General features: G+C 34.9%; 1 protein-coding gene and 1 non-coding gene across 2 annotated transcripts; one reads left to right on the top strand and one right to left on the bottom strand.

The window, feature by feature from the left end:
• Nucleotides 1-2,940: 2,940 nt before the first annotated feature.
• On the bottom strand, nucleotides 2,941-10,276 carry LOC106792020 (calpain-D-like). The gene is made up of 11 exons (XM_014758116.1): nucleotides 10,127-10,276; nucleotides 8,564-10,022; nucleotides 7,622-8,016; nucleotides 6,171-7,531; nucleotides 5,831-6,064; nucleotides 5,036-5,730; nucleotides 4,916-4,952; nucleotides 4,519-4,844; nucleotides 4,038-4,380; nucleotides 3,685-3,863; nucleotides 2,941-3,608 (listed from the first exon to the last, which is right to left on the bottom strand). The coding sequence occupies exons 2-11, from the start codon at nucleotides 9,238-9,240 to the stop codon at nucleotides 3,428-3,430; spliced, it is 4,428 nt and encodes a 1,475-aa protein (XP_014613602.1). The 5' UTR covers nucleotides 9,241-10,022; nucleotides 10,127-10,276; the 3' UTR covers nucleotides 2,941-3,427.
• A 548-nt stretch (nucleotides 10,277-10,824) lies between these two features.
• Trnar-ucu lies at nucleotides 10,825-10,897 on the top strand. The gene has a single exon. It is a non-coding gene; the product is annotated as a tRNA-Arg (tRNA).
• The last annotated feature ends 568 nt before the right edge of the window (nucleotides 10,898-11,465 follow it).

Genomic DNA, 11,465 nt, shown 5'->3' with positions numbered 1-11,465 from the left:
TATCATTATTATTATTACTATTATTATTATTATTATTATTATTATTATTATAGCGTTTAAGTAATATCGAAAACGATTCTTACATTTATTCTTTCCTCCATTCTTTTACAGACAATTTATGGTGTTTTATTTCCTTATTATTTTGTGTTCTTCTTTTCTTCTCTTTTTATTTTATTTTTGTTAAATTTGTGTAAATGTCCTTAGTGTGTATGTGTGCAAGTATGAACCTCGGTGAAAATACGGTATCAACTCGACGATGTTATATTTATCTCAATAACAATTCTTAAGTTGCTAATTATAATAATCGATTGTTATAATCGAACGTAGAAGAGGAGAACATTTTCGTGTCGTTATTGCAAGTTATAACATTTTTTTTTATTTCGCAATACAAAAGGCAATGCCATGTTAGATCGTTACGATTTTCCATTTGTTTTTTTTCTTAATTATTCAATGGAAAATGATTATATAAGCTACGATGAATGGAAACTTCAACTCGTCGAAGATCACAAAATGCTTATTTCTTTTTTGTTCTTTTTTTTTTTTTTATATCGGTAAATAAATACATATTCATGTATTTGTGTATTTATGTATGCATGTATGTATGTAAATAGTGTAGTAGTCATACTCTAAACGTGTTCCTAAACATTATCTCTTTTCATATTTTTATTATTACAAATTTATGAATCAACAAAAAATAATTTCAATGTGTGCTCTAATTTTTGTTCTTTTCCTTTCCTTTTTTTATTCTTCTTTTTCTTCTTCTTATTCTTCTTGTGAATTACAGCGGCACTGTTGATTCTTTAGGAATACAAAAGATATGTTAAAATAAATAAAAAAAATGTAAGAGGAGAGCTGACTCGCGCGCCAATCAGCTAAATTCGGTTTTGTAACATCGCTAACTGCCATACTTGCTCTTATAATTACTTATTAATTATCAATGTTACATGCACTTTTGCATAAGTGTGTAGAAATACAGTCAAATTTTACTAAAAATCATTAAAATAAGTGGCTTGAAAAGAAAAGGAATACAAGTGTAACATTTGTTTTTAATTTGAGATAAGTGCAGAATTACAATCTAAACAATGTCTAGTTTATTAAAAAAAAAAAAATAATTACTTGTACCCCTTTTTCCTTTTCAGCTACTCAAATATAATATAATAAAATAAATAAAAAGATAGAGAGCGAGAGAGAGAGAGAGCGAGTAAAACAAACACACAAAATAAATACAATTAAAAATTAAAAAAGTAAAATAGAAACACAATCAAATAAAATAAATTGCATAGAATGGCAGTGAACGCGTCAATAATGTTACATGTTATTAACATCGTTTTAAGATTCCTGAAACGGGTCTTTGGTTCTGTAGCAATGTGCTACCTCAATTTTAATAAATAAGCACTGCATCCACTTAAGAGATGGAAACTAAAATAATTTGGGCAAGGAAAACGACACGCTAGAATATAATCAATGAATTATTTTCTTCAAGAACTTTTTTCTTTCAAAAGTTCATCTTCTCCTTCTTACATTTGTACATGTCGAATGAGCCTCAATCATTATTATTATCATCATCATCATTATCATCATCATTATCATCATCATCATAATTATCATTATCATAATTATAATCGTCATCGTCATTATCATTATCATCATTATCATCACCTTTATGTAATGTAAAAGCGATTCTTTCTGCGATACAATACACGATAGGCAAACAGTGAGAAATGAGAAATTGTTAAATCGTATTTTCATTTCTATTACATTACGTCGTTCTCTTTAAGCAAAACTCGAAGCAATTCCCAAAAACAATATTGTTTTTTTTATCGTAGTATTATTATATTATGCATCGTGCTCTCACAAATCCTTATTTATGACTTCTAGAAGATATCAATTATTTTTCTTTTCTTTTCATTATTTTTTTACATTATATTATTACTTTATTTTTTTTTTATTTTATTTATTTTTTTTTTCATTTAGGTTTTATTTTCTTTTTATTTGTAATTCTTACTTGTCATTTCATTTCTTATGAATGATGCTTAAATGTTAAGTTGAGAAAATAATTCTTCTTCTTCTTTTTCTTTCATATTTATTCTTTTTTTTTTGGTTTGGTTTTATATTATTACAAGCAAAGAATGTGTGTCGTTACACAAGCCGTTTCGTTGATATTAATGCACACCACCAACACTTTCGGTAATTTTCAAATGAAATACGCTAGAAGATAATAGTAATAGTAATAATAATAATAATAATAATAATAGATAAAAGTGCAAATATTTTTTATTATCATTTTTTATTTTCGTATTATATTTAGAAGAAAATTCATTCCATCTTTTTTTTCTATTTTTACAAAAGAAGTTATTGGAATGAAATATATATATATTTATTGTGAAATTATAAAATTTAAGCTATTGCACCTACGCACACGCAAAAGAGACGACGTCCGTTCATTTTTAAAAACACAATCTTTTTATTTATTTTTTTTTTATTTTAAATGCGTGTTCTAATATATTTAATCTGTTTGTATAGACCTTTGGCAGTAATTATTATCTGGAAAGATAGCGTGCATCGATCTCAACGCAACAACTTCTAGATTTTTCAACTTGTGTGTGTTTTTTACTTCGCATAAATATTTTCTTTTTATTATTCTCTTAATTATTTTTGTTTGTTTGTTTATGAATCAATGGTTCCAGCAAAGATATTCTAATAATAATCAGCACCCGATTTTTTTTTATCTTTTTATTTTTACTTGATTTTTTTTTTGTTCCTTTGTATGTTCTTTTTTTTAAGTACGTGCTTTCTCGTTCAGAACGCGAAATCGAGATTAATCGTACAAGAATGCAAAGAAGAAAATATTATCAATTTTTTAACTTCGGTGAACCATCCTATTAATATTAATATTACTATTATTATTATTATTATTATTATTATAATTATAATTTCTTCTTTTTTTCCTTTTTTATTTATTTATTTAATTTTTTTGTAATTATTGTATTCTGTCCTTCGCGTGCCGAGCGTAATCTGCGTCCCTAAGGAAAAGTTTTCTTTCTTTTTTTTTGTTCGTGAAATTACCGTCGATTAGAAAGCACAAAAATGTTTTATTTCATTTTATTTCATTCTTTTCAATTATTCTGGGATGATGTTTTAACTATGCCTTGGAGAATCTTTCTACGTAATTGTTTTTTATATTATTTTTTTTTGTTCTTTCTTTCATTTTTGTTCGTTTGTAGACATTTTGTTCACTTTAAATCTTCTCTTCAGTCGAAATCTCTTTCGACATATGTTGTTATTTTCTTTTTCGCTATTAATAATAATAATAAAAGATATTTTTGGGAGCAAAATGGGCACTTTTTCTGTATTTTTTATCTTTTACTTTAAACACGTCGCCCTGGCGTTTAAACAAAAGTCAGTTGTAAACACACTATTTTCAATTTCACGTGATTAAACGAGGACTGTGTAAACCTTCGACCTGAGTATCTATTTGAGGATGATGTTGAGTATCGGGTGGTCCCCAATCGTGCAAATTTCCACTGTTAGCTAATCGGTGAGTGAGTCGATGTGCTATTGAAAAACCTCCGCTACCTTCCAATTGTGTTAAGACTATGATAACTTGTCTGTAAAAAAAACAAATACCAATTAAATGATAATTAATTTATTTTATATAATTTTAAAATAAGAAGTATAATTTACCTGTGAAGTGGGGGAACACTATCGGCAGTTCTGAGCTGTCCTCTTGTGGACACAACGTTATAGCTTTCATGGCAGTCACATTTTACATGTATCCATTTATTAACATGACGATTTTCCACCATTACCACCAAACCAGCCCATCCTTTAGTTAAATAATATGCTGTCATACCTTCTCTTCCCTAAGAAGAAAAAATTAAATTACTTTAATTAATATTTTTAAATCTTTTTTAAAGAAATATTTGTAGCCTTTCAACCGGGGAATTTATTTATTCATATTTATATGCAGATAAAACATTTCATATTACCCAGTTAAGAGGTTGAAAAAAAAAAAAAAAAACAAAATTTTACTTTACCTCGTGTCGCTGTCCTTTTGCTAACGTTAAACTTATAATAGCATCGGCTAAAACGAATGCAGGAGGAGAAATTTGTTCTACTAAAAGTCTTTTAGAGCTATGTATTGCAAGAACATATTCCGGATAACTTGACGTGTCCTCCATACCGGTATGCCAATGATTAAATGCCAAACATACGACTATGTACAAATCTCTTTCTAACATTTTGTGACACCCAACGAATCCTCGTACCTGCCGTTTGCTATGCTCAACCAATCTCCCCACTTCTGGTGCTGCTGGTGATCGTGTACGAAATACAACCACACATAGATCTAACTGAGAACGTTGCGATTTTTCGGAATTCCTATGGTATCATATCAAAAAAATAAATAAAAGGAAAAAGAAAGAAAAATTCTTAAGAATAAATATCTCATTTTTCATACTCGATACGCATACGCATACAGAGAGACAACAAGGGTCAAGGTAATAATTATATTCCTACCTTTGACCTTCTTGGAATAATGTGAATTCAGTCTCGGTTGGTTCTAATACCGTTAACAATACACATGATAAATGCCTCAGAGATGATAACGGTGGGAGCGTACCACGTAATCTAACTTCGCTCCAACCAACTCTCGTCTTGCATATATCAATACAATCGAAATATTTTAATACGTCGTCAAAGGAAATCCAAAATACACCGTCAGAAGCACCATGCGGCATTAACATTTCTCGTAATTGCGGTGTCCATATCGGACTATCGTCGGACCAATCTCCTTTCCAACTGTAATGACCCCAAGGATTTCGTAGTCTCAACAAACGTATTCCCTAAAGAAAATGATTCCATTTCAGTTGAATTCTATTGTCAAATATGATTACAATATTAATTTGTAACTCACCTGAACGTCACGTACATCAAGAACAGAATACGCATGCCTGGGAAGAATAATATAATTGAAATATTTAAAATTATATTTATTTTTTTAATTAGGAAATTATTAAAGTGCATAGTAACTAACCTTGGTCTTAAACCTCTTCGTTGATACTCTTCTTCATCAACCTTCATATTACCACCTCCACAACTAGCACCCATCAAAAACATAGCTTGTCTTGACGACAAAAGTTGTGCCCAAATTAAATCCTTATCAAGTTCATCTTCGCTTGGTAACGCCGAAGGTTGCAAGGGCACGCTTTCGCATGGTGCACCGGTCAACGTAGCTAAACCTTCTATAGCTCTACCAGATACCAATGCTTCGTAACAACCATGAATTTTAGCAACAGCCTTTTCAATCAATGGTACCCACAATTGTTTTCTTTTTGCCTGCGAATACACTAGGTGGCCTCTTTTATCGCACGGCAAGAGATCATCTACTAATACTGTTGTCCATTTTCCATCCTTACACAATCTAACTTGATAAGCTCCTTCAGGACACGTTTCTCTCATCACGAGAACTCTTCTAACAAGTTCGTCGCTTTCCGCCAATACGGCTAATGCCGAAAGCAACCAACAATTTCCTAATACTCCTTGCGAAATATCCGATGGCAAGGGTGTTCTAAAAACAGCCCATGGCAGTTTAGAATCTACGCTCGAGTCAACATTTATTTGATGAGGTCTTCTCCATTGAACTACGTGATTATCTTTCGTATCCGCGGGATTATAGTACAAAGATTTTGGAGCTGGCGGAAATGAATCGTCCACGAAGGGCTCGTTCGTCTAGAAAAATGAATTGATCATTAAAATATTAATATTATTATATAGTGCTGATAGGAAAACCGAGTAGCAAAAGGCCATTATATAAAGTTTTAATATTTACCTCTTTACAATAACGTACTATACGCTCCCATTTTTCTAATGCTTCTCTTTCCTCCAATTGTCTTAAATTTTCCATCACCACACTTTCCTGGCGTTGCATTGTAAGAGTACTAGTGCCAGGCTCGATAATTCTAGGTCTATCACCTGATGCTTCAGATAAGGTCTTCGAATTTTGGCACATTTCGCAAGTTCTGTTTGTACTCTTATTTTCATAAGTACACAACTTACATTGCCACTGTAAAAGGTAGAAAAATAAATCACGTGACATTATCAGAGAAACAAAAGAGCATAAGAAATAAAACATTACTCTCCCCCTTCGAAAAACAAAAGAAAGTTCTTACTTGAGTATGACTTGGATCTTTGGATCTTGAATGTCTCTTGTCAGCTATCGAGGAACCGTTTCTTCGTACGGAATTTCTATACCTTGGAGTAATAACTTTTGAATTAGCAAGTTGACAAAGTCTTGGACTTGGACTTCTTTGCCCTTGAATTCTATTGTCCTTGGGCACTTCTAAAAAGTCTGCTAACGTCTTACAAGCATTACAAGTTTGTGCTGACAGCGGATTTCTTAATGTACAAGAGGGGCATACCCAACTCTCCCCTTTCCTTAACGTAGCGTCTTCTAAGTGCATGATGCTTTTAAGTTTGGAGCCGCCGCATGCTTCGCATGTGGTACGCGAAGCGGCATTAAGTAATGTACACTTCTTACAAGTCCAAGCCGGAGAAGGAGGATCCAATTGATCGTCCAAATCAGACTCTGCGGTAGCTAAAGTAGCTGACTTTGGTGGGATATATCTGACACTGTCTCGTGACACTATTATGGGAGACTGCACTCGCATAGGACAACTAGCTCCATCCTTCGTCACGGTTATTAAACTAGGTTGCGTGAGAGAAGGTGGTGATCTAGGGGAACCACAAATATCGCAAGCCACAGACCACAGGGGATTGTAGGCATAAGAACACTTTTGACACGTCCACATACGTTTTAAAGGACTCACACTGGCTACATCACTAACAGGACTGGTAGCTTCGCTATGTGCCTTGGTGGCTAGTAAACCTAATTTGCTGCTTTGCTTCTTTGGCAATGGTGGTGGAACGTCAGGCTCGCTGATACCTATATAAGAATACTTTGGTTTTGAAGTGAAACCAATGGAATGTGGAGGTACTGCTGGTGGTTCTTCGTCATTAAGACTCCTACGATTGATGGTCTTCCTCTGAGTAACATTTGTAATAGAATTAACATCAGAGAAAGATCGTCTATAAGAGAGTGGACCTGCTGAAGAGAGCGCACGCGTCTCCCAAGCAGGAACACTTATAACAACACCACTGCACGGTGCTGGGCTTCTAGGTGCTTCACACGCTTCGCATTGCTCCAATCCAGATGCATTATCGAGAGTACAATTATCGCAACTCCATAAGGCATCATCCTGTGCTTCTGACACTACTAAGCTGGTGGGTCTTTGAATAACAAGATCAGAGAGCTTTTGCACAACTGAGCCATTAGACAAAGAACGACTCACTTTGGATTTAACTCTTTCATACATAGAAGGACTGTGACGTTTTGGAGAACGTTGAGAAGTTTCTGCATTATCTGAGTAGGGAAGCGACGTTGGATCCATCGTTTCGAGCGTAGGTAATGTCCACTCCTCGCGTACGTTTCTTCCTCTTTCGCTGCGACTAATACTTGTCAATTGTGCCATACCTAATAGATTCAAATTATTATCATAATTCAATCATTTTGTATCTAGATATATGTATGTATAATTACAATCATCACTTAAATACAAATTACCTTTGTTATAAACTCTCTTTGCATTAGCAGGAGCATACGTTATACTATAGCCAGCATTCAAATTTTTGGTCAAATTTCCAAATACTGCATTTTTCAACAATTCTACTTTAGGTTCTTGTTTGATTTTACACTGATTCAGTTTTTTGCCCTTCCTTGCCCTTCCAATGTGTCTTTCGTCGAGCTGGGCTATAGAAAAACTAGCATCACAGGCTGCGCAAACCAATGTGGAGCTACAACTATTATCCAACAAACAGCGAATGCAGGTCCACCGTGTCACTAAGGAAGGTACAGAAGTGGATCGTTTAAGTGGCTCTTTGTCGGAGATACTCCCACTCCATGAACCATAATGCGATCTCTTCTTAAGATCATTGGATACAGACGAATTCTTAAGAATGCTACAAAATAAATAGAAAGAAAAAATGTCTATTAAACATTAACAAATAATAGATAGAATTGTCTTTGAAGAAATCTTTGGAAAGAGATAGAGAACAAAAAAATATAAAACAAATAATCTATGTAACGGTTTGTTTGAAATAACATTGACAATAATATATCGTGTGCCAAGATAAAATAATATGGGAACAAGAAGTCATAGGTACAATGAATATCGGTTATTCCTATGACAAAGATATAAATATATAATTTAAAAACATATTAATAATACAACGAAAGAATATGTGTGTCCTAAATATAATTTCATTCCCAATGCCAAGATCACAACAATATTTGTTGATCATAATTCTCATCTATAAGATATAAACAAGGAACTGCATGCAATGTTTTCATAGACGGGGAAGAATTTTCCATTGATATACTGATGAAACTAGACATCGGGATGGCAAGAATGAAGAGAAAAGTATAAAAAAAAAAAAAAAAAAAAAAAAAAGAAAAATTGAATGGAAATAAATAGGATAAAATGGTGAGGGAACGAGATCTCCTCACCGTTGAAAAAAGCCTACTGCAAGGGAATCGTTGGGCTCGCGGACGATCGTAGTATCCTCGAGATCAGTTGTTGGATGATTCTCAGCAATGGTGGTGATGGTGGTGGTGGCGGCTGTGACGGTGATGGTAGTGGTGGTAGCAGTGTTAGGGATACTGAGTCTATGAAAATTGAGTCTCGGTGGTGGAGTAGGTGGTAAGGATTCCGAGGACGACGGCGACGACGACGACGACGACGATGAGGAGGAGGACGAGGATGACGACGAGGAGGAGGACGATGATGAAGAAGAAGAAGAAGCAGCATTAGCAATAGCAATAGCTTCCTCTTCGGCGGGTTGAACCCCCTCCTCCTCCTGGTGCTCCAGTGGCACCGGTTCCTCCTGGGCCCGTTCTTCTTCCTCCTCTTCCCCTTGTTCTTCTTCTTCTTCTTCTTCCTCTCCGTCGATCTCCTCGAGGTCTTTCTTCCCCTCCTTCTTACGACGTAACTGTCTCATCCGGCGCGGAGGAGGTTCCCCGCGCTCGGAGTTCAACTCCTCTCCGCTGCTGAGTCGTCTGTTAGCCCTTTCGTCATCGCTCCTGATTCGTGCCAGGCCGCACCTGGCGCATCGGGCGCTCTCCGTTGGATTTATCAGAGCGCACTCCGAGCAATGCCATTGCAACACCGATGCGATCGAGCCCATTCTCCACGCGTAGTCATGGCTCCTTCGGTCACAGGATCACCGACTCTCTTGGCAGTCACGATTCCCCTCTTCTATCTACCTTTTCTTCCACCCCTTCTATCTATCCCTCTCTTTCTCTCTCTTTTACACACACACATACACTATTTCCCTCTTGCTCGCTCTTCCTTTCTTTCTCCTTTTCTATAGAAAACTCCCGTTCGAAAGGAGCACCACTACCGGTGCCAAAAACACCCCTTTATCTATCCCGAAAAACCTGTATTTACCAGGATCAGCAATACCCAGAGACGAGGAACAACCGAGCGAACATCGCCCTCGGCCACGGCGGTAGTCCGCCGTTCTTTGTCATATGTTTCTTGCCCGCCATCTTGTTCTTCCCCTCTTTCTCTCTCTCTTTCTCTCTTACGCGCGCACGGAAATCACAACATACGCGTCTCTTCCTTTTCTTTCCTTTCTTTTCTTTTTCTTTTCTTTTTTTTCCTCTTCCTTTTACTTTTCTATCCTTTTCTTTTTTGGTTCCACTCTCTTTCTTTCTTTCTCTCTCTCACTCTCTCTCCCTTTCTCTGTTTCCCTCGAAATACTTCATTTTCGTTTTCGTCGTTTTCCTTCCCATTTTTCTTTCTTCTTCTCTCTTTTCCTTCTTATTATTATTACTATTAATTACGTTCTTTTCATTCACTGTTCAACAAACGTCAAATGACGATCAGTGCAATTTTTCTTATCCTTATCGTACACACTCTCCGAGGAACCACGCAAAATGCAACGACGCGCGACGCGTCCCTTGCCTGCAACACACATATACACACATACAAACACGACGCTTACATTTGCACTCACATACAATCACATTTATTACTCATATGCATGCTAGGCACGGGGTAACACGCACTTTGTTTATGATGCTTCGTCGACGAGCGCCACAGACTAGGATAGATCAATCGTTTGGAAAGGTGATAGACAGAAGGAGAGAAAGAGAGAGAGAGAGAGAAACAAATACATATATGTAGAACTCTACGTACATATATATATATATATATATGCACTACACGCCTGTAGAGTCTATACTTCGGTTTGGTTCCCTCTGTGTTGATCGTTCCGTTCCTACGGATTTGCACACTTGCAACTCAGGGATGTAACATTAATGGCCCACGCTTAATGTCATCTTAAAAAAATGTCTATGTTTACTTATTTTTTTCAGAAATTTTATAAATTTAAGGACATATTAATATCTTTTACTTTTGACCTGCAAACAGTTTTCTTTTAATCGATATTACACATAACCTTAATTTCAAGTAAATATAAAATTTAGAAACATTATATTAGACGTCGATTTTATTCTTTATTTTGTATACACTTGAAAAGAATAAACAGTAAAGTTAATGAAATATTAGAAAAATTGTATGTGAATTTACTGTGTTATTATTATGTTTATTATATTAAATGATTAAGAAAAAATGTCATTTAAATTCTTATCGTTCATTTACTATGATACGCTACTGCGTACGTAATAGTAGCGACATCTGGTAATCAAGGGTTAAAATTAATCTCCTTTTTGAAATAATGTCGGTACGCAGCACTCATCATCAAGTCCCTGTGGCGCAGAGGATAGCGCGTTGGACTTCTAATCCAAAGGTCGTGGGTTCGATCCCCACCAGGGATGATTTTTTTTTGCTCTTTTCTTTTTTATTTCTACTTTCTATATTTCTATTATTTACTATATTTCTACATTGATACAACGACGATTTATTTGTTTTTCTTTTACGTTTACAACGATTGAATTAAACGTATGCAAAAATTTATCATTTATGTTAAAAAAAAAAAGAAAAAACAAAAAAAAAATAAAAAGAAAGAATGAAGAAAATGTTTATCCAACGTTGATCTAAATTCGAAACGTTTATATGGTAGAAAATTTGTTGTTTCAAGTCGAAATAAATTCGTCATTTGATTTAAACGATAAACGATTTATATCTTCTCAGATCCAATACTTTTGGTACTATAATAGAAAATTGTTTACGTTCGTTAGGATCGTTTCGTTTTAGTTTCACCGATTGTTAGGAAGGTGCATCTTCTTTTGGCTATGCAGATTGCACCGCGAGAAAGCACGAAGATGTATTTAGAGAAACGCGCGTGTCTCTCTCTCTCTTTATTCTTCTTCTACGTTTCTTACTTAGAATTCTTCTACACGAGCCACTACTAAGTCTCTTCTTCCCCTTTTTCTAAATCATTTT

The sequence above is a fragment of the Polistes canadensis genome, unplaced genomic scaffold (assembly GCF_001313835.1).
Source record: "Polistes canadensis isolate GaletaPanama2010 unplaced genomic scaffold, ASM131383v1 scaffold_371, whole genome shotgun sequence".
Classification (NCBI taxonomy): domain Eukaryota; kingdom Metazoa; phylum Arthropoda; class Insecta; order Hymenoptera; family Vespidae; genus Polistes; species Polistes canadensis.
Note: the sequence above shows the minus strand (reverse complement) of the source record. Positions and strands in the feature narration are given on the sequence as shown.

Excerpts from the sequence above, each read along its gene's own strand:
- LOC106792020 (XM_014758116.1), bottom strand. The coding sequence starts at position 9,240 with ATGGGCTCGATCGCATCGGTGTTGCAATGGCATTGCTCGGAGTGCGCT. Across the intron at positions 4,953-5,035 it reads CGAAGAGGTTTAAGACCAAG|GCATGCGTATTCTGTTCTTG; the intron begins GTTAGTTACTAT and ends TATTCTTCCCAG. Across the intron at positions 4,381-4,518 it reads TTATTCCAAGAAGGTCAAAG|GAATTCCGAAAAATCGCAAC; the intron begins GTAGGAATATAA and ends ATGATACCATAG.